The sequence below is a fragment of the Pelodiscus sinensis genome, chromosome 22, assembly GCF_052426305.1.
Source record: "Pelodiscus sinensis isolate ZL-2025 chromosome 22, ASM5242630v1, whole genome shotgun sequence".
In the NCBI taxonomy this organism is placed as follows: domain Eukaryota; kingdom Metazoa; phylum Chordata; order Testudines; family Trionychidae; genus Pelodiscus; species Pelodiscus sinensis.
The window spans coordinates 20,605,691-20,628,173 of NC_143073.1; the positions used below are offsets into that span (position 1 = coordinate 20,605,691).

Genomic DNA, 22,483 nt, shown 5'->3' on the forward strand with positions numbered 1-22,483 from the left:
CCAATGTTCTCCCCTCGCTGGGGTCAGCTGGGCCGGGTGATGCAGGAAGTGATGCCAGTAACATCACTGGGAGCATCACATGGATCCCCCCGCCCTAGATAAGGCATCTGCCGCAACATTCTCCTTCCCTTTTATGTGGACTGTGTCCATGTCATAGTCCTGAAGGGCCAGACTCCAATTCAGCAATCGAGTTGGTGCCCTTGGCCTTGTGCAGCCAACCCAGTGGGGCATGGTCGCTCAGCACAGTGAACCTCCTGTTGTACAGACAGGGAAAGATTAAGGCATGGGATAGCTGGGCAGCTGCCCGGGACACCAACCTATGGGAGGCACCTGATGGCAGCTATGAGAGGTGCACAGCGTCTCTTATAGCTGCCATCAGGCGCCGCGCGCCCAGCTCCCGAATTGCGGGCGGCAGCTGCTACCAGTGGCCACCCTGCAGCGGCAGCCTGGGGTGGCGCCACGTTAACCCCCGCAGTGCCATCCAGCACTGCCCTTCCCCCCGTGGCCGCAGGGCCCTGCATGGCCAGGCTTGGCACGCCCCAGGCGGCCCCGGGCTGCATGCCAGCGGCGGTAGCTGGGCTGGGCTGGGCTGGGCTGGGCTGGGCTGGGCTGGGCTGGGCTGGGCACGTGCTTCCTGCCACCATCAGCTCCGTGCACCCTCCATCATGTGCCGGACGGGAGCGGGGCTGCACATGCGTCCTCTCCCAAGCGCTGGCGCGGGGGCGGGGCCATGCATGCGCCCTCCCCCAATCCAGGATGCAATTAAATTGTCTGCCCAGGGCACCGGAATGGCTCGGTCCAGCCCTGTGTACAGACACGGTTTGAGCTGCTTGACAGCCCACATTAAGGCATGACACTCCTCAATCGTAGCATAATTCCACTCTGTGGGAAACAGCTTTCTGCTGAGCTACGCCACAGGGTGTCTTTGGTCACCCACCTCGTCCTGCATCCACACCGCCCCCAGCCCAATGTTGGAAGCATCAGTGCACAACAAAAAGGGCTTGTTGAAATCTGGGCTGGCCAGCACAGGTTCCTTGGCCAAGGCATTCCTTGTGCTTTGGACCCCTGTTCACAGGCCTCCCACCACACACCCCACTCTGGCCTCTCCTTCTTTGTGAGATCCATGACTGGAGCTAAGAAGTTGCTGAACCCCATCACAAATCCCCTGTAGTGGTTGGCCAGGTCCATCACGACTGGACCTGTGTGGTGTAGTGTCGGTACCTTGCTGGTTGCTATGCTTGGGTGGTTGGCTGTGGGTGACCCCCACTGGCAAATATCTGTGGCATGGCCCAGCAGGACAGCTGCTGAGTCACGTAGGCAAAAGACCCCCAACCTGTCCGACCTGTGGAGGGCAGGGAGGGAGACAATCAGCAGAGGGGCAGAGACCAACTGCAGGTTTTGGGGGAATGGGGTTGCTGTCTAGGAAGCATGGAGAGAGCAGGCTAAGCTGGGGGCTGTGGGTGGTGGACCCATATCCTAGGGGACTGAGCCATCCTGGCCCTGCCCCCGGTAGCCTCAGCAGGGAGCAGCAGCAGAGGCCACAAGAGGCTCAGTGCCCCCAACTTCACCCCAGCAGACAGGGAGCCCCAGGGCAGGCTCAGCAGGGCAGTGACTCCAGAGCTCAGCAGGGAGAGGGAAGAGGTACCCACCCCCACCCAGATAGTAATGCAGTGCCCAGGGAAACTGAGGCACACACCAGGGGTTACTCCAGGACAACAGACACCCCATGTGACAGAACAGAGTGAACAGATCAGGCATCTACCTGGGATGCACAAAGTGGTGGGTTCAAATCCCAGACTAACCTTGGGCAGGACAGGCCAGAGCAGGGGCCTGTGACAGTATCAGGAAATGCCCTTGGACTCTGGGGAACTGGAGAGATGATTTTCTGTGAACGCTCCCTGTGAATTATCGGTGGGGAAATCTGCTGAAAGTGTCTGATCTGAGTTCTGGGGAACTGCACCCCCCTGGCATTGGTGACAGACAAGGGCTGTTTGCTCAGTCACAAGCCCTGAGCACTCGCCTGCCCCAGGGTTGAGGGGTGGGACCAGGGAACCTGTTCAGCGTTGGTGAGGTTGGGTTCTCTAACCCCTCACCTGTGTCAGGCCCGGGGCTGATTGGGGTGCAGGGATGCTGGGGTTTTGCTTGTGAGCTTCCTGCTGGCCGGATTGGCAGCTCCAGTGCTCAGTGGGGCCGGTTTGTGACCTACATGGGAAAGGTCCCACCCATGGAGTGCACGCAGCCCTGGTTTTGAGCCATTCGCCCTCTCGGAGGTGCCCAGACCCGGCCTGTTCTATTGCTGGAGCATGGGCCCCTGAGAAAGGCGAAAGCCTCTTCCCGGGCTCTGGCGATGGAAGCTGGCGGGAGGCAGTGGGGGGGGGGGGGCTGTGCACTCTGGGATGAGCTGTCTACTCTTGTGGCCCTGGGTCCACAATGGTCGGGCATTCCCTGGTTGCCGTGTGCACTGTGAGCGACCCCTACTGGCCTGTGTCTGCAAGCACCGCCCAGCGGGGGTCACCCCTGAGCACAGGCACGTAGGCAATGGCCAGTGGCTTCTCTCCTGGCCAGGGACAGGGTTTAAACAAAGGGAGGGGGGTGGCGACCTGGAGGGAGGAGAGGTCTGGTTTTGAGAAGGGGCAGTCTTGGCTGGGCAAACACGAAAAGAACAGACTAAGCTGAATTCTGGGAGTTCAGGGGCCTGTATACCCCTGTGTACCCCTGCCCCAAGGGGTCTGAGGCTGCCTGCCCCCTGACTCCTATGCCCACATCGAACCCGGGCTGTCCTGTATCTCTGAGAAGCAGTAAACCCTCTCTCTTCTACTGGCTGGTGGAGTCACATCTTGCTGCAGACGGGGGTGCAGGTTTGGGGGTCCCTGACGCGCCGTCACAGCTGGCTCCCCAGGATTCACAGCACCACGGGGATGGGGTCTCTGCACAGCTACAGCATCGACTGTCTCTTAGGCTCAGTCCACACAGCTTTGGGCTTGGCTGGGTCTTTGCCAGTTTCTCTGCCCTAGAGCAGCGGGTCTCAAACTTTTTGGGCTCCAGAGCCCTTTACATGCATAAAAATTTTTGTGGCGTCCCAGCAGTCCACTGATTGTATGTGTTGTAACTATCGATGTTTCCAGTTTGTCAACCTCGTGGAGCCCCTAGAGCTCCGCAGAGCACAGTTTGAGAAACACTGCCCTAGAGCCCTTGGAAGGAGTGGCGGGGAGGGGGGTTATTAACCCCTCCGGAAGAGCAGAGGACAGGGAGCTGCTCCACCATTTCTCCTCTGCCAGCTTCTCCTTGGAGGTCAGAGGGGAGGGTGATGGGCAAGGTGAGCTCCTCTTCTCTCCTCTCCCACCCACAGAGTACAGGGCAGGGGGCATCTCCCCTGGGGTGGGGCTGGGGAAGAAGGATCCACCTCACATCAGACTGGGCACCAGGCCAGGCAGGGCACTGATGGGGACTGGACTTGCAGTTGTTCTGTGAGGGAAAACCTGGCTGGCTGGGAGGTTGGCCTGCGTGTAGTCCTGCTCCGCAGCTTCTTGTGTGGGCCCGAGCCATGAGAGGGGACTGCACAGCCTCACTGGAGAGCCTCTCTGAGCCATTATTGGATTCTGATAGGAGCAGGTTTTCACCAGCCCTTGTACAAAGTGGGCCAAGTGAGGTGTCTGTCGGAAGCTGATGGTTCGCTGGGTCTCTTTATGCTATTCACAGGCATGTAGCACGGGTGTGCTGGAAGTTATGGGTATCAGCGCTGCACTGCTATTTCCAATGTTTGCCTCTGGGAGACCTCAGCAGGAGGCTGGGCCAGCCTATTGTGAAAGGGCTGCCAGGCAAGGGACTAGCAGCCCTTCACTGACTGTGCACCTGGAGTGGCGCCAATCCACACCTCATGAGCTTTGCTGTGAACGTTCAAACCAGCACGTGAGCCATGGCTGCTGCCTGACAAGGATGGAGTCGTGACTGGACAGGTGAGAGGCTCATGTGACAAACACCATTTTGTAGCTGTAGTTTTCCACAGAGAACAATGGGAATCCCTCCACATGGCCTAGGATACAAAAAGGGCCTTGGAGGTTCCTCCAGTTTGTCTTCAATCCAGTTTCTCACCACTGGAGGATCTTTGCTATGTACTGAAGTCATGACCCATCCTAAAAGAGGACGTATGCCAGAGACTTGATCTGAAACAGCAGATTATTCCACCTCTGCTACAAGCCTGCACCAAGAAGTTTGCAACTGGTGTGTGATTTGATTCCTTTGATTTTCTTTCTTTCTTTCTTTCTTTCTTTCTTTCTTTCTTTCTTTCTTTCTTTCTTTCTTTCTTTCTTTCTTTCTTTCTTTCTTTCTTTCTTTCCCCTTTAGCTTCTAAAGCACTGGAAAGAGAGTGATTTTGGTACAGTCCCAGTTACAAATTGACCTGGGAATGCGGCCGGTCCTTTGGGAGCAGAAGAATCTCTTTTGAGTTTGTCAGACCGGTTTACGTCACCTCTTGTCTGTATGGGGAGCGGTGCTCGTGGTGTCATGGGAGAACTGGAGTGTCTAAAGAAAAACGCTGCAGCTTGTGTAACTTCTGGTTGGTCAGTGCAGCCAACAGAAGTGCTCTTAGTGGCTGGTTTGGTGCCTTAGAAAGGAGGACATCTGGCTCCTCCTTTCTAAGGCATTTGCCTGGATTCGACCCTTTTGGCAGTAGGGTTGCCAGATGGTTTAACAAGAAATACTGAACATCCCTCTTCCCTTCCCTTCCCCTCCCCCCCCCCCAAAAAAAAACCACTGGGAAAAAATTCTGTTGAGGAAAAAAAAGGGGGAGACCAAAGTTGTGGAGCAAAAAGAAAAGCACGGCATGGCCCCTTTAAAAACGCTTTCCTTTTGAGGTTTTTTTGGCCCTAACAGGCTGACAGCAGCTGGCCGCCATATTACCTCCTTGTGCCAGGCCGGACAGCTCCCCTGTGGAACCCGGTAGGCACCCGAGATTTTCACCTCCTGGTCGGAAAATCTCAGAAAATACCGGACATTTTAGGTGTCTGGTATTTTCTGAATTTTTTTACCGAACAGGAGGAGACAATGAGGTTTATCTAGTTTGAACTAAGCGCTCCGTTAGTTCGAATTAAGTTCGAACTAACGGAGCGCTAGTGTAGCGCCTAGGAAAGTTAGTTCGAACTAACGTCCGTTAGTTTGAACTAACTTTGTAGTGTAGACATACCCTCAGTCTCCTTTCCTTCTTCCCAGCGTTACATAATCTGCAGTAACCCGCTCAAGGTCATTCTTAGCCATATCGTTAGTTCCCACGTGGAGAAGCAGGAAGGGGTAGCTCCCCGGCCAGGAGCATGGGGAAGATGGGCACTGGGGTCAGCAGCACGCCATTCCCAGAATGCCTAGAGCAGGAGTTCCGTGGGCGGGAGTGTGGGTGTGATTGTGCCTGGTGGTTTGGGAAGACAAAGCTTCCCCCGCTTAGGCTGCTGGACATCTATGCTACGCAACTCATCCACAGCTATTTCCCCTTTGGGGACAACTTACACACTGGAGTCATGGCACTCGCATGGTCCCACAGCGTGCCAGCACTTTGATGGCTGACTTCAAACTATGTTTCCTCAGCTCCTGCCCCCTAGCACTTTTCCGCTACTTATGCCACATTCTCAGCATCTTCATCATATGGCCCCATGGGAAGGAGACCCTTGAAGAATTCCACAGGGATTTCAACAATTTCCACCCATCAGCCACAGCCTGGACCAGTCCACATGAGACAGTCACTTCCAGGCCACTGCAGGAGGAGACTTGTGGCTGGATATGAGTCAACAGTATGCCCTTGTAGCCAAGAAGGCTAATGGCATATTAGGTTGCATTAAGAGGAGCATTGCCAGCAGATCCAGAAATGTCATTGTTCCCCTTTATTCAGCTCTGGGAAGGCCACATCTGGAGTATTGTGTCCAGTTCTGGCCCCCCACTACGAAAAGGATGCGGACGCATTGGAGAGGGTCCAGCAGAGGGCAACCAAAATGATTAGGGGGCTGGAACATATGACTTATGAGGAGAGGCTGAGGGACTTGGGTCTGTTTAGTCTGCAGAAGCAAAGAGTGAGGGGGGATTTGATAGCAGCCTTCAACTTCCTGAAGGGACGTTCCAAAGAGGATGGAGAAAGGCTGTTCTCAGTACTGACAGATGATGGGGCTGGCTGGGAGGAAGGGGGGGCCCAGAGGAAGGGGGAGCGGGAAGCAGAGCTGGGGGGCGATGCAGGGGGGCTGGCCAGGGAATATCAGGAGGGGAAGTAGGGGAGAACTGGCCGGCCAGGAAAGGAGACTGAGGGTATGTCTACACTACAAAGTTAGTTCAAACTAACGGACGTTAGTTCGAACTAACTTTCCTAGGCGCTACACTAGCGCTCCGTTAGTTCGAACTTAATTCGAACTAACGGAGCGCTTAGTTCAAACTAGATAAACCTCATTTTACGAGGACTAACGCCTAGTTCAAACTAGCTAGTTCGAACTAAGGGCTGTGTAGACCCTTTAGTTCGAACTAGTGGGAGGCTAAGGCTTCCCAGGTTTCCCTGGTGGCCACTCTGGCCAACACCAGGCAAACTCTATTGCACCCCTCCCGGCCCCGGAGCCCTTAAAGGGCCACGGGCTGGCTACTCACTTTGTGCCAGTTGCAAGGCTGCAAGCACCCGTGCCTGCACAGCCTGCACCTGCCACAGGATGAGCCAGCCATCCGAGGGCTCCCAGCCCTCCACTGCTCCCCAGGACCAGCCTGGAGGCTCCTGGGAGCCTGCCCGGAGGCGCAAAAGGCGGGCGCCCGCCTGGTCAAGTGCGGAGATTGTGGACCTCATCGAGGTTTGGGGGGAAGCCTCCAATGTCCACGATCTCCGCACTAGCCACCGGAACGCGGCCGTCTACGGACGCATGGCTGCCAGTCTGGCCGCCAGGGGCCACCAGCGCAGCCAGGAGCAGGTGCGCTGCAAAATAAAGGACTTGTGGCAGTCCTACTCCCGGGCCTGCCTGCCAGGGGCCGACCCGGAGGCCTGCCCCCACTTCCATGCCCTGGACCGCATCCTGGGGGCTCATGCCATCCCTGCCCCCCGGGACATGATTGACCCCGGGGCAGAGGGACCGCTCCTGGAGACGGAGGAGGAGGAGGAGGGCTCTGAGAGCCAGGAGCCTGCCGCCAGCCTGCCCAGGACCCGGGACCCCCGAGGCACGCCACAGACCCGCTCGCCTGCATCGTCAGAGGCCGGGGAGGCGTCCACCTGTGAGTACCCTCGTGTTCCCCTTATGTGTACGGGGGGCTGGGGCGAGAGGGAGCCCCGGGACCGTGCGCCTGGGCCTTGCCCACCACGGAGCAGCAGCTGGGGATCCTGCAGGGGCCCTGGCCTTGCAGAGGGGAGCTGGGTTTCACACACCTGGGCCCCTGGGGAAATTGACCGCTGGTCTTGTTGCACCACAGCTGCAGCACCTGGGCCTGCAGGGCACACCACCCCGCCTGCAGCAGCCGCCCGCGCCCGGGCAAGCAGGACAGCCAGGAACCAGGAGGACTACCAGAGGCGGCACCTCCGGTTCCTGGACCGACAGCTCCGTCTCCAGGACCACTGGGTCCAGGAGGACCTGAGGCTGCGCCGGAGGAGCTTGGAGGCACTGGAGGAGCAGGGCCGTGCCCTGAGAGGCCACCTCCAGAGCCTGCTGGACCGCTTTCCATTTCCTCCTCCCCCTGCTCCCCCTCTTACTCCCCCTCTTGCTCCCCCTGCTCCCCCTGCTCCTCCTGCTTCCGCTCCTGCTTCCGCTCCTGCTTCCTCCACACCCCCTGTCCCCTCTGCCCCCCCCTCCACAACCATTCCCCACCAACGCCCCCGGACCCGCAGTGTGGCGAGACGGGAGAGGCAGCCGGACTCCCACCCCTGAGCTTTCCTTTCCCTTCCTCCTTTCCCTCCCCTCCCCTTCCAGCTCCCTCGTCCCAGGTTCCCCCTCCCTTCTCCCACCTTCATTCCTCCCTCCCCCCCCCACCCCAGTTCTGTGAAATAAACAGACGTTTTTGTTTGAAAAACAGGTGTCTTTATTTGACAGTAGGTAGGGAGGGGAAAGAGGAAGGGGGGGGTAGGGTAGAAGAAGGCCCCAGTGGGGCATGCAGGGAGAGGTCAGTCCTCCTCCTCCTCCACCTGGAAGCTCTCCCGCAGGGCTTCCCGGACGGCGGCGGTGCGGGGCTGACCGTAGTATCCAGCCATGCGGTCAGCCTCAGCCATCCAGGCTGGCAGGAAAGCCTCCCCCTTTCGCTCACACAAATTGTGGAGCACACAACATGCCGCCACCACAGGAGGGATGTTGTGCTCGGCCAGGTCCAGACGGGTGAGGAGGCATCGAAAGCGGGCTTTCAGTCGCCCGAAGGCCCCCTCCACCACGATGCGGGCCCTGGTCAGCCTGGCATTGAAGGCCTGGCGGGAGGGATTGAGGTGCCCCGTGTAGGGCTTCATGAGCCACGGCTGCAGTGGGTAGGCGGCATCCCTCACCAGGCACACGGGCATGTCCACGTCCCCGACCCTGATGTGGCGGTCGGGGAAGAAGGTCCCGGCCTGCAGCCGCTGGCACACGGAGGAGTTCCGGTACACCCGTGCGTCGTGTGCTTTGCCGGACCAGCCCACATTTATGTCCGTGAACTGTCCCCGGTGGTCACACACAGCCTGCAGGATCACGGAGAAGTACCCCTTTCTGTTGACGTACCGGGACGCCTGGTGTTCCGGGGCACGGATGGGGATGTGCGTCCCGTCGATGGCTCCCCCCGCAGTTGGGGAAGCCGAGGGCGCCGAATCCCCGGATGACGGCGTCCGGGTCGGCGAGGCAGACCACCCTGCGGAGCAGCACCCGGTTGATGGCCTTGACCACCTGCGGAGAGAGACACAGCAAAGCGCCAATCAGTGGGGCGCCCGGGTGGCTGGGAGCGTGCGTGTCCTGGCAGTGCCCCGCACCCCACTCCCGGAAGCAACCCCCTGGCAGCGTGTAGTACCCCCGGCGGGGCGCTTTCGCCTCCTCCTGCCCCCCCCCCCTTTGTCCCTGGGGCGGCCCATCCCCTCCTCGCAGCCCCCCTCCCCCCCGGCTCGGTGGCCGACGAGCGCCATACCTGCATGAGCACCGCTCCGACGGTGGATCTCCCCACGCCGAACTGGTTCCCGACGGATCGGCAGCTGTCCGGCGTGGAGAGCTTCCAGAGGGCGATGGCCACCCGCTTCTGGAGGGGGATGGCGGGTCTCATGCGAGTGTCCCTTCTGCGCAGGGCAGGGGCGAATCACTCGCAGAGCTCCAGGAAGGTGTCCCTCCTCATCCTGAAGTTCTGGGTCCACTGTTGGTCCTCCCAGCGCTCCAGGACAATGCGGTCCCACCAGTCGCTGCTGGTGTCCAGACGCCAGACGCGGCGGGGCACGCCGGTGCCGGGGCGCCACCGCGGCTCCTCCACGGCCCCAAGGGCGGCCAGGCGGAGAGGCAGGGGGCTGACGTTCCCCAGGTGGTGCCAGGCAGCCTCGAGCCATTGCTGGCAGGCTTGCAGCAGCAAGTCCAGAACGTGCACCAGAAGGTGCAGGGCGAGCCGTGGCTCCATGTTGCCACCTGTGGCGGCCCCCCCCGAAGGGAAGCACCGACACAGACGGGCACAGAGACCGACGCTTTGCTGTCCCTCGGTGAGGTTGGCAAGCAAGCAGGAAAAGCTGAGAACCGGCTGTCCAGGGGGGTCCCTTTAAGCACGAGCCTCAGATAGCCTCAGACAGCAGCCACACAAAGCAACTGCTGACCTGATGCCCTGCCAGAACCGGTTTCAGCTGCCCTTAAATGCCCCCCTGCGTCCAAACAGTGTGGACGCGCTAGTTCGAATTAGCAAAACGCTAATTCGAACTAGTTTTTAGTTCTAGATGCGTTAGTTCGAACTAGCTTAGTTCGAATTAACTAATTCAAACTAAGTTAGTTCGAACTAGCGCTGTAGTGTAGACGTACCCTGAGGGAGTTTGGTCTGTTTAGTCTTCAGAAGAGAAGAGTGAGGGGGGATTTGATAGCAGCCTTCAACTTCCTGAAGGGAGGTTCCAAAGAGGATGGAGAGAGGCTGTTCACAGTAGTGATGGACAGCAGAACAAGGAGCAATGGACTCAAGTTACATTGGGAGAGGTCTAAGTCGGATATTAGGAAAAACTATTTCACTAGGAGAGTGGTGAAACACTGGAATGGGTTACCTAGGGAAGTAGTGGAGTCTCCATCCTTAGAGGCAGCAGCAGATATAGGGCAAGGCGAGTGGGGCAGCTGCCCCGAACCCCGCGCTTCAATAGGCCCCACACATGTGCCATGTCAAAGGGGGGCCCCGTGAAATTGAGCTGTCCTGGGCCCCGCAAAACCCTCATCCACCCCTGCCTAGAGGTGTTTAAGTCTCGGCTTGACAAAGCCCTGGCTGGGTTGATTTAGTTGGGATTGGTCCTGCCTAGAGCAGGGGGCTGGACTTAACCTTCCGAGGTCTCTTGCAGCTCTATGGTTCTATGATTCCATGATTCCCCCAGTGCTCCGGGGGCCGGGAAGGCTGGGGTATGTGCACTCACCCTCTCCCCCAGCGTGAACCTCAAACCTACCCCAGCCCTCCCTGGCTGACCCAGGCCAGCAATCCCTGCCAGCGCACCTGTTCCTTGTGCCTGATGCTGCCCTGGGACAGGAAAGCCCTGGCGGGAGGGTTCAGCTAAAACAAGGGAACAGACCAGCTGCTGCTCCGGTACAGGCTGGCTCTGCAGCAGCTTCACATCCCGACTGATTTGCAGAGCTCAGGGCTGCCCCAGAAACCTCTCTGCTCCCGGGCAGCAAAGGGCTCCTGCAGGATGTAGCTACGGGACAGTTAGAGCATCGGACACCCCTGGGCGTCTCCTGAAGGAAGCCCCCGTCAGGCTTTGCTCTGTCTCAGAACAGCCTGGCCCGGTTCTAAAATCCTGCTGCAACACCAGCTCCCCTGGGCCTCACACGTGTTCTCACGCCCTCCCCGAACACGCACACACACCCCCACACACCCTCTGCAGAGTTCTCCCCGGCTTCTCTTTCCACCCGCTGGGCTCTGCAGACAGAGCGCTATCGCCACCTGCTGGCACAACCCTGCCATGGCTGCACCCCACGGGTTTCCCATCTCCCCTAACATGCCCTCAGCTCCCCGCTCGGACCTGCCCTCCTGTGTTCCCCCAGGCTCACACACCATCCTCCCACTCGTCCTTCCTCTGCATTCCCTGCCTGCCCCCCAACCTGCCCAGAGCCCAGCACTCAGCAGTGGCCTTGTCTAGGGTCAGGGTGGGGGTGCAGTGAGATCCTGCCACGTTCCCATGACTCAGCGTCACTCCTGTCTATGTCTCCGGGTTAGGGCCGGGCTCCTGGGGGGTCAGTGCTTGGAGTCAGGCCTTGGGCCGTAGGGCTGCCAGGTGTCTGCTTCTCACCTGGTGGAGAAGGGACCCTGGTGGCTCCAGTCGTCTGCAACTGTGCTAAGCCGGCTCTGTCTTGGGCAGGAGAAAGCTGGCAAACCTGGGGCGAGCAGCAGCCTGCAGGTCAGGCTTACTGCACCAGCAGGGCTGGGGGCTGGACTGAGCTAGCACAGGGCTGGGATAGCCGGGGCTGCAGACCAAGGGCCGGGGTCCCCAGTTCAGTGCTGTCCCCTGTAATCACAAACCCCCTTCCCTTGTTAAACCAGTCACACCCAGGGACACTGAGTGCCCCCCTTGCAGCCCTGTCGTACCCCCAGAACTCCCCCACTTCGTCACACCAGGCACAGAAATCGTCACCCTGAGCCAGAGCCAAGCTCTGCACCCCCTCAGCGACTGCTCCGCCAGGCACTGGGAGGTGGCAGGCGCCCCCTAGTGGCCGAAAGGCAGGACCAGGCACTGGAGGGGCCCTAGTGGGTGGTGAAGGCGACTGCACCCTGGCCTCTGGGGCCAAAGGCACCTGCCCGTAGCCTTGCTGAGATCCACAGCGGTGAGGTCCTTGGCCCCTCCCAACTTGTCTAGGATCTCGGCCGTCCTAGGCATGGGGGAGGCATCGGACACGGAGCTGGCACTGAGCTCCCGATAGTCCGCAGAGACCTGGATTGTCCCACCTCTTGGGGGGCAGCACCACTGGGGAGGCCCAGGGGCTGGAGAATGGCTGGATCCCGCCTAAAGTCAGCACCACTCTGACCTCTCTCGCCAGGCCCTGGGCTGCTTTCCCAGGGACCCGGAACGGGGTGCACCTGATGGGGGCGGGTGGGCTCCCGTCTCCACCTGGTTAGTGAGCCTGGGCCGGGAGGAGAACAGCAGCTGGTGGGAACACAGCGCCTCTCTGATCTCTGCCTGCTGGGCCGAGAGGGGAATTGACTCCAGCGAGGTGCCAGCCTCAGCCTCTGGGAGGAGACCCACCAGGGAATCCTCCCCCTCCCCTCCCACTGCCCACACAGCCAGCACCACCATCTCTCCATCCCATACAGCTTCATCATACTGACATGGTGCACCTGGCGGCTGTGCCGGTTGGGTGGTTCCACCACATAGTTCACGTCCTTTACCCATCTGATTAAAGGGGCCGTCCCAGGCGACCTGCCGCTAGTTCTTCCTCACCTGGCCCCAGTAGGCACATACAGCATGGCTGTACCAGGCTTTCTGCCTCCTCTGTGCCCTGGCTGGGTCCAGGAGCCCAGCAGGTCAGTACGTGCGGCACCACTGATTCTCCATCCAAAGGGGCCTTCCCCTCTTACACATCCCTCATCAGATCCAGGAGCTCCGTCCCACGTGGGATTCCTGAGGTACTTCCCTGTGTGCAAAGAGCAGGGGGGTAAATACGTGTCCCAGTCCTATGGGTGCTAGTCCATAAAGGGTTTCAGCATTCGCTTTAGAATCACACTAACCCTCTCCACCAGCCCGTTGGACGGGGGTGGTACGCTGAGGCCCAGGGGAGCCGGACCCCACACCTCTCCCACAAGCACCGGAGCAGGGCCAACATGAAGTTGGACCCCTGGTCTGAAAGGACCGCCGTGGGGAGCCCCACCCTGCTGAAAATGGCCAGCAGCACATCAGCCACGACGTCTGCCTCCCTAGAGGACAGAGCCACGGCCTCGGGGCAACGAGAAATCCACCGCCCCCGGGATGTATTTCTTCTCCAACCGGGTCACCCTGCTGAGGGGTCCCACTTAAAGGCTCCTCCCTGATGGGCAGGGACCTGAAAGCTGCTTTATGGTCATCCCGGCCCTTCCCCCACTGTGTGGCAGGAGTCCCAGGCCCTGCAGGGTTGGTGCGCAGCATCCAAGGCCCTGGGCCAGTAAAAGTTCTGCAGCAGCCTCTGCCTGATGTGCCAGGCTCCCTGATGCCCTGAAAAAGGGATATCGTGGGCCAAGTGCAGCAGCTGGCGCGGCACCTCTAGGAGTCTAGGGCATCACCAGCTGCCTCCTCACTTCCCTGGATTCATTTTACCCTGGGCCAGCTAATTTCCAGCACAGGAATCCCTTCTCCCACAGGAACCTCTCCCTGCCGTCCTCTCACGGGGACCCTGCACTGCTGTGGCCAACCAGGACCCTCAGAGTCCCCAAGGAGGGATCCCTGTGCAGCTCCATCTGGAACTGGGCTGGAGGTTCATGCCTCAGTTGCTCCGCCTTGGGCCTGAGACTCTGACCTACCCCAGTCTAGCTCTACCCTGGGGTATGTCTACACTACATGGCTCCGTCGACGGATGAGGTTTCTAGACGTAGCAAAATGAAGTGGCAATTTAAATAATCACCGCTTCATTACATCAAAATGGCTACCCCGCTGTGCCGATCAGCTGTTTGTCGGCACAGTGCTGGGAGTCTGGACACTCGGCGGTCGACATCGGAAGCCTTTGTCGACCACCCTGTTATGTCTCGTGGAAGGAGGTTTACCGGAGTGGTCGACAAAGGCTTCTGATGTCGACCGCCGAGTGTCCAGACTCCCGCGCTGTGCAGACAAATAGCTGATCGGCACAGCATGGTAGCCATTTTGATGTAATGAAGCGGCGATTATTTAACTTGCCGCTTCATTTTCCTATGTCTAGAAACCTCATCTTTCGACGGAGCCATGTAGTGTAGACATACCCTTGGGGCTCAGCTCCCTGCTTTTGAGAGGTCTCACACCCTTCACTGGCTCCAGCTGCGGGTCAGAACCAGGGCGCTCTGAGCATCCTCCAGCCAGTCCTCCAGCCAGTCACCCATTAGCACCTTTCTGGGTAGCTGGTCCTGCATCCCAACCTCTCTGTGGGTATGTCTACACTACAGAGTTAGTTCGAACTAACTTTCATAGGCGCTACACTAGCGCTCCACTAGTTCGAATTTAATTCGAACTAGCGGAGTGCTTAGTTCGAACTAAGTAAACCTCATTTTACGAGGATTAAGCCTAGTTCGAACTAGCTAGTTCGAATTAAGGGGTGTGTAGACCCTTAATTCGAACTAGTGGGAGGCTAGCCCTCCCCAGGTTCCCCTGGTGGCCACTCTGGCCAACACCAGGGAAACTCTATTGCCCCTCTCCCGGCCCCGAACCCCTTAAAGGGGCACAGGCTGGCTACGGTGCCCATGCCAGGTGCAAGCCTGCCAGCACCCAGCCAGCAGACCCTGCACCTGGCACAGCTCGAGGCAGCCACCCGATTCCCCCCAGCCCTCCCCCTCTTCCCGGGACCAGGCTGGCGGCTCCCGGGAGCTTGCCCAGGACCGCAAGAGGCGGGCACCCGCCTGGGCTAGTGCGGACATCGTGGACCTCGTCCAAGATCTCCGCACTAAGAACAGGAAAGTGGCCGTCTAGGGCAGGAGAGCTGCCAGCCTGGCCACCCAGGAGCAGGTGTGCATGAAAATCAAGGGGGTCCACTGAGACCCCCGACCCTGAGCCCAGAGCTTAGAATGGCTGTAATGGGTCAGACCAAAGGTCCATCTAGCCCAGTAGCCTGTCTGCCGACAGCGGCCAACCCTAGGGACCTTGGAGGGGATGGACCAAAGAGTGACCAAGCCATTTGTCTCGTGCCATCCCTCTCCAGCCTTCCACAAACCTTGGGCAGGGACACCACTCCTACCCCCTGGCTAATAGCACTCCATGGACCCAACCTCCATCACTTGATCTCACGTCCCTTTAAACTCTGTTCTAGTTCTAGCCTTCACAGCCTCCTGCAGCAAGGAGTTCCACAGGTTGACTCTTTGCTTTGTGAAGAAGAACTTTCTGTTACTAGTTTAAAGCCTGCTACCCATTCCTTTCCTTTGGTGTCCTGTAGTCCTTCTTTATGGGAACTAATGAAGAACTTTTCTGTATGCACCCTCTCAACCCAACTCCTGCATTTAGAGACCTCTATCCTATCCCCCCTCAGTCTCCTCTTTTCTAAGCTGAGAAGTCCCAGTCTCTTTAGCCTCTCTTCATATGGGACCTGTTCCCAACCCCTGATCATTGTAGTTGCCCTCCCCTCTCCCAGCCTCTCTCTTCCCCTCTCCCACCTTCTTTTCCCAGTCTCCCCCAGTTTTGTTCAATAAAGACAGATTCCATTTTTGAACACAATTGTCCTTTATTTTGTACATCAAGAAAAGGGACTAGGGAAGGGTAAGTGGAAGGAGGTGAGGGAGGAATGGGGCACGAGCCCCCGATGGGGAGAACTGGGCTGGCTCTGTGAGCTTCTGGGGGTGGAAGCTCTCCTGCAGCCCCCCAATTGCCCCCTCTCCCCAGATGGTAGCCTGCGGCAAGTGCAGCCGGGCTGATGGCCGAGTGCTGTGATGTGCCCAGTGTGGGTACTCCGGGCAATCCAATCCAGGACTGCTTTGCAAGCGGGGCACCCCTGAGAACTGTCTGTCCGGGGTGGGGGTTGGGACCCTTTAAGCGCAGCCCTCGGCTAGCCTGAGACAGCATCTCCACGCTCTAAGTCCTCCTCTGATGCCCTGCCGGCACTGCTTCCGGCCATCCTTAAGCCTGGTTCAGGGTCCACTTAATGTGGACATACTAGTTCGAATTAGCAAAACGCTAATTCGAACTAGTTTTTAGTTCTAGACGCGTTAGTTCGAATTAGCGCTGTAGTGTAGACATACCCTGGACACCTCCTTGCAGGTGTATCCTCACTACAAGCACCTTTACAGGGGCCTGAGCACTTTCCTCATGGTCAGGCAGGCATCAAGCACTAGCTGGTCTGTGCCCATCATTTCAGGCCATGCCAGTGTCACCTCCGTGCCCAGGGCCCCTGGATACTCCCCCCACCTCAATGGGGATGACGTGACGATTGTTCCTTGGGGCCTGTCCCACGCTCACATGGCAGATTGGATACAGCCGCTCCAGGACTGGCGCTTCGCCCTCCCCAGCTGACCTGCCCTGCCAGTGTCCTCCCCTGACACGGTCCTGTCAACTGCACCCACACCCCCCTCGGGCCAGGGGTGCCTCCTCAGGGGGAGCTCCCAGGCAGATGATGCTCTCAGGGCCCAGCCTGGCTGCCATTTCTTTCACCCTCTGGCACTGCGCCACCTTGTGTCCCTTTTGACCACAGAAATTGTAGGGTCAGTCTGGGGTGTGAATTGGGGCTCCCAGCCAGCAGCTCCCACCGGTCACTCTCCTCAAGCTGAGCCACCAGCTGCTCCTTAGTGAGCCCCCCACACCCTGCCCCTCCTTCTGCACAGTCGTGCCAAGTCGCTCTTACGGGTTTGGCACAGGCCGTTTCCTCGCTGGCTCCTTCAACCTCATGGAGGCTCTGAGCACTGCCCCACCCACAGGCGCTGCCCCTGCACCTCCCAATGGCCACGGTGCCTAGCACAGAAGGCAGGGCCAGGGCACAGAGTCACCTGACTGCACCTTTGCTTAGGGCTGTGGTCACCAGCTGGTCGATCGTGAGGCGTTCGGGCCCACCCCCCCGGGCCCACCCCCCCATTTATCCCCCATCCCCCATTTTCCCCTCACCCCGGAGAAGTCCCACTAACTACCTCCTGCGTAGTGCCAGCTTCCCACAGGGTGGACGGAAGTCCTGCCTGCACTTTGCGCCACTTCCAGGGGTTCCGGCAATGCGCTGGCTGCTCCCCTCCCTCAGCTCTGTGGTGTCGGCCCTGGAGGAGTGTGGCGGCTTCCCTGCACCACAGGAGGGGCGAGTCGAGCGCAGGGGTTTCCTGGTGCTGCGGGAGCGGGGGTCGGTCCCTGGGTTTGGCCCCAGGGCAGGCATGCGCGGGGGTTTGGCTGCGTCACAGGAGGCACACGCCAGTCCCAGAGGAAGCACGCGCCGGCTTCCCTCGGTCGGGGGGGGGGGAATCCTGGGAGGAGGCGGGTGTAGGGGACTCTCTGTCCCCACTGCCCCCCTGTTCCCTATCTCCAGCCCCCACTTCCCAGCCCCCTGTTCCCTCTCCCCACTCCCCAGCCTCAGAAACCTGTCCCCACTGGCACCCTATCCCCAGCCTCAGAAACCTGTCCCCACTGGCACCCAATCCCCGGCCTCAGAAACCTGTGCCCACTGGCAGCGTGTCCCCACTTCCCTCTCCCCACTCCTCTGTTCCCTCTCTCCACTCCCTAGCCACAGAACTCTGTCCCCACTGGTACCTTGTCCCCTGCCAAAGCTCCCACTAGCACCCTTCCCCAGTACTATGTCCCCTGCTCCCACCAACACAGCTGGGGCCACATTAGTGAAGCTTGGTGTGGCGGGGGGATTGGAGGAGCATTTTTTTACATCTCACTTGTGTGGCCCCAACTGACTTTTGTGTGGGTCAGTGACCCCTGACTCAACGCAGGTTCCCTGCCCTGCTCAGAAACAGACAATGCAGAAACTTTTTGGCTGTGTCTAGACTGGCCAGTTTTTCCAGAAAATCAGCCGCTTTTCCGGAAAAACTTGCCAGCTGTCTACACTGGCCGCTTGAATTTCCACAAAGCACTGACGATCTCATGTAAGATTGTCAGTGATCTTACGGAAATACTATGCTGCTCCCGTTCAGGCAAAAGTCCTTTTGCTCAAAACTTTTGCGCAAAAGGGCCTGTGTAGACAGCGCAGATTTGTTTTCCGCAAAAAAGCCCCAATCGCAAAAATGGCGATTGGGGCTTTTTTGTGGAAAAGCGCGTCTAGATTGGCACGGATGCTTTTCTGCAAAAACTGCTTTCACGGAAAAGAGTCTGTGCCAATCTAGACGCTCTGTTCTGAAAATGCTTTTCCGTTAAAAGCATTTCCGGAAAATCATGCCAGTCTAGACGTAGCCTACATGTTTGACATAGTATTTTATTTGAAAATGAAGCCTGGCCAACAAACCCCCAATTGGGGCCAAGCCCCCATCTGGCCACAGCATCATAACACTCCTGCACTCCCCTTTCCCCCAGACCCTACATCTGAGCCTATCATACACTGGAACCCCCTGCCTTGAGCCCCTCACATACCAACCCAAACTCCTGAACCCTCACACCCAGAAGTGTGTGGATTGCTTAGTACCCTAACCCTACATCTGACCCCAACACTGCCTGGCCTGGAGCCCCCTCCCCGAGCCAGTGTCCCCTTCTCCACCTCCTCCTGCATCCAGATTTCCCCCCAGACCTTGCACCGCTCACCCCTTCCCACACCCAAATCCCTCAGTCCCACCCCGGTGCCCACACATCCTGTCTCAACCCAGCGAGGGTACGGCCAGACTGCAGGAGTTTTTCCGAATTCCAGAAAAACTCTTCTGCATCCAGGGATGCGTTTGTTCTTCTGCTTCTTTTAGTGGAAGAGCAAATATGATCTTTCGGTCACCCCCATATTCCTCTTTCCACAGGAATAAAGGGGGTGCCAAACGAAGGGGGGGGGTTCTGATATTTGGCCCAGTCTAGACAGGCCACATGTTGGGAAAACCTCTTCCTACAGAAGAACCAGGGGCAAAGCAGCAGCGTAAGGGCTGGGGACAGCAAGGGATGGAGAGGAGAATAGAGGGGGCGGGGCTTCAAGGAGGGGGCGGGGCGGTAGATCTTGGCTGGGTGCAAAGGTCGGAGACCGCTGGTCTGGGAGCTGCTGCTGGGGCTCCGTCTAGCAACCCGCCCTGGCGCTGTGGGTGCAGCGCCTGCCCCTCCCCCTCAGACTCAAGTGACGGGGGAGCGAGGGCAGCGGCGTCAGGGGGGTTACTGAGCATGCGCGGTCCGACAGGGCTCGGTGCCCATGCTGTCCGCGGCCTGTCGGCGGGGGCGGGGACTACAACTCCCAGCGTGCCGCGCGGCGGGGGCGGGGCGGCAGGCGGGAGAGGGAAGATGGCCGAGTACCTGGCCTCCATCTTCGGCACCGAGAAAGACAAGTGAGTGTGGGGGTCAAAGGTCAGATGCACAGGCCGCCTGGGTTCTCGGGGGGGCAGGACCCCTGGGGTATCTGGACGGGGGAGGGGCAGGACTCCCGGGTTCTCTGGCGGGGGGGGAGGGGCAGGACTCCCGGGTTCTCTGGCGGGGGGGGAGGGGCAGGACTCCTGGGTTCTCTGGCGGGGGGGGGGGGGAAGGGCCGGACTCCTGGGTTCTCTGGACGGGGGGAGGGGCAGGACTCCTGGGTTCTCTGGACGGGGGGGAGGGGCAGGACTCCTGGGTTCTCTGGACGGGGGGAGGGGCAGGACTCCCGGGTTCTCTGGCGGGGGGGGAGGGGCAGGACTCCTGGGTTCTCTGGCGGGGGGGGGAAGGGCCGGACTCCTGGGTTCTCTGGACGGGGGGAGGGGCAGGACTCCTGGGGTCTCTGGCGGGGGGGGGAGGGGCAGGACTCCTGGGTTCTCTGGCGGGGGGGGGGCAGGACTCCTGGGGTCTCTGGCGGGGGGGAGGGGCAGGACTCCTGGGGTCTCTGGCGGGGGGGGAGGGGCAGGACTCCTGGGTTCTCTGGCGGGGGGGGGAGGGGCAGGACTCCTGGGTTCTCTGGCGGGGGGGGGAGGGGCAGGACTCCTGGGGTCTCTGGCCGCGGGGGGCAGGACTCGGGTCCCAGGCAGTCTGGGGGCCCCTCGCTCACTAAACGTCTCTGGCCCTTTTCCAGGGTTAACTGCTCTTTTTACTTTAAGATCGGGGCTTGTCGCCATGGAGACAGGTGTTCCCGCCTCCACAACAGACCCACCTTCAGCCAGGTGAGCTGGGGGGGGCTCCCGGGCACAGAGTTGGGGAGAGGGGATCAGGATGTGACCACTTGTGGGGTGGGGCAGCTGGGGAACACGGACACCTCACTGTGTCTGCATCTCCGTTGTAGACCATCGTGCTGCTGAATCTGTACCGGAACCCCCAGAACACAGCCCAGTCGGCAGATGGCTCGCACTGTGAGTACCGGATATCCCAGTCCCTCCGGGCATGGGGACTGTCTGAGGAAGTGCACAGCCCCCCCGCCTTCCTTTCCCTTAACGCCTCAGTAGGCCCTCTGTTTGCCTACACGGGCCTGGCCACCACTCTCCTTGTGAGGAAGTTCACAGCTTCTGCCAACATCCCCGGCTCCTGGTGGGAGGAGGCCCAGCAGTGTAGTGTGCAGCTAGCTCGTTGTCCAACAGCAGGGTGTTTGTCTCTTCTCCAGGCCACGTCAGTGATGTGGAAGTGCAGGAGCATTATGACAATTTCTTTGAGGTAAGTCACTGCAGGTGGACTGGGAATAGAACACGGGTCCTGGCTCGTTACTAAGCAACTGTTCCCCAGCTGCCTCCCAGAACCAGGTGACCTGTTCCTGGGCAGTGTTATATGTGTCTGTTGCCCGCTACCCTGCCCCAGAGGTGGCTGCTCCCAGGCCTGGGTGACACGTTCCCGGGCAGTGTTGTATACAGCTGTTCCCCACTACCTTGCCTAGGGCCAAGTGAGCCGCCTCATGCGCTGTTACTGGCTCTCTACCTCATGAACCCTTGTTCTGTCCTTGCGCCAGGAGGTCTTCACGGAGCTGGAGGAGAAGTACGGAGAGATCGAGGAGATGAACATTTGTGACAACCTCGGGGACCACCTGGTTGGCAATGTCTATGTCAAGGTAACACCCAGCTCCCTACCCCTACCCTGAGCCAGCCAGTGCCTGCCCTGAGGCTGGATCGGGGCAGGCACCCCCAGCAGGCTGTCTTGACTCTCGTCCCTTGCCAGTTCCGACGGGAGGAGGATGCCGAGCGAGCCGTGGGGGAGCTGAACAATCGCTGGTTCAATGGCCAGGCTGTGCGGGCCGAGCTGTCCCCAGTCACCGACTTCCGCGAGTCCTGCTGCCGCCAGTACGAGATGGGGTAAGTGACCAGGCACGGGACTGGCACCTCTGGGACTCTGCCTTCATTTAGCCCGCGGGGATCCCATCTCCTGGCCAGTACATGCTGAGCACGCAGGCCCCATGATCCCTTGGGGTCACCTCTCCCCGGGAAGATACCTGCCAGTCACCCCAGCTTTGAGTCTCTCCCCTCCCCCCCCTCTGGCCGGTACACACCAGATGCCCTGGCCCCGTTAGCCCTGTGGGGACCTCCCCTCCCCAGAAAATACCTGCTGGGTCCCTAGGCCCCATTAATCCTTGGGGATCCCCCTCCCTGGGCAGGTACCCCCCAAGCACCCTGTTCACCCTTCAGGGTCAGTGCCCCTAACCAGTACCAGCCGCCACAAGGTTCCAACCATCCCCCCCTTGTTCTCTGCCCCCAGGGAGTGCACGCGTGGGGGGTTCTGCAACTTCATGCACCTGCGGCCCATCTCCCGGGAGCTGCGCCGACAGCTATACGGGCGCAGCCGGCGGCGGTGAGTGGGGGGCAAGGGGCAGCTGCTCTCCTGGTGCAGGGGTCTTGGGGGCTAGGTAGGGAGGTCCCTGGGCTGTACACATGGGGTACTGGAGCAGAATGGCTGGCAGGTGTTGGGGAGGTACAGGGACTGAGGGGCAATGCCCCAAGGGGGAGATCAGGAGGGAAGAGAGGTAATTCAGGAACCTATGGGGTGAATGAGGAGCACAGCACCCCCTGAGGGGGCTGAGGGAGCTCCAGGGGCCGGGTTTGGGAAGGTTACACAGCATCTACTGGGGTCAGGCCGTGGCCCTGCTGACTCTGCTCTTTCCCCTAGGGCCCCGTCCCCCGCACGCTCCCACGACCGGCCCCGTGGCAGGAAACGACAGTGCTCACCCGACCATCGCTACGGCCGATTCTGACCCCTCCCTGGGCTCCCTGGCTCAGCCTCCCGACCTGCTACTGACCTGGCGAGGGTGCGACGGCTGGAGCCCCCAGACAAGGCCCCCCTCTCTTTACATTCTGCTAGTCTAACCCTGCAGAGCCCGAGATTATATGGGGGAAGGGCGGAGGGGACTCTCCCCAGCTGTGGGGTCGGCAGGACCCAGGCATTGGGGGACCGCTGGTCTGAATTTGGCCCCCGCCCCCGTGCGAGCTGGAATGATCAGAGCTGGAATAAACTAGCCATGGCCCCACCCTGTCTCGTTCACTCTGCGGGCAGCATGAAGTGGGATCACGCTGACGGGCTGGCAGGAGGGGCGCCGTGCTCTGGGGGAGGGCAGGGTACCAGTAGTGACACTGCTGGGGGGAGCCGGCAGGGGGCTTGGCAGAGGGTGTTGGACAGTGGGGTGAGGTCGTGGCGGGGGGGTGCCATGCTGCAGAAGGTGGGGAGAAGGGGACCGTTGTACTGCAGGGAGCGGAGGGG

General features: G+C 59.8%; 1 protein-coding gene across 2 annotated transcripts; it reads left to right on the forward strand.

Annotated features, from left to right (window-relative positions):
- Positions 1-19,024: 19,024 nt before the first annotated feature.
- On the forward strand, positions 19,025-22,253 carry U2AF1L4 (U2 small nuclear RNA auxiliary factor 1 like 4). Of its 2 annotated transcripts, XM_075907810.2 has the most exons (8): positions 19,029-19,176; positions 19,887-19,974; positions 20,094-20,160; positions 20,409-20,458; positions 20,748-20,846; positions 20,954-21,087; positions 21,488-21,580; positions 21,896-22,253. In XM_075907810.2, the coding sequence occupies exons 1-8, from the start codon at positions 19,133-19,135 to the stop codon at positions 21,978-21,980; spliced, it is 660 nt and encodes a 219-aa protein (XP_075763925.1). In that variant the 5' UTR covers positions 19,029-19,132; the 3' UTR covers positions 21,981-22,253. The 2 variants fall into 2 exon arrangements, with proteins under 2 accessions (XP_089628905.1, XP_075763925.1); XM_089772779.1 differs by lacking the exon at positions 21,488-21,580 and having other exon boundaries at positions 19,025-19,176.
- Positions 22,254-22,483: the final 230 nt, after the last annotated feature.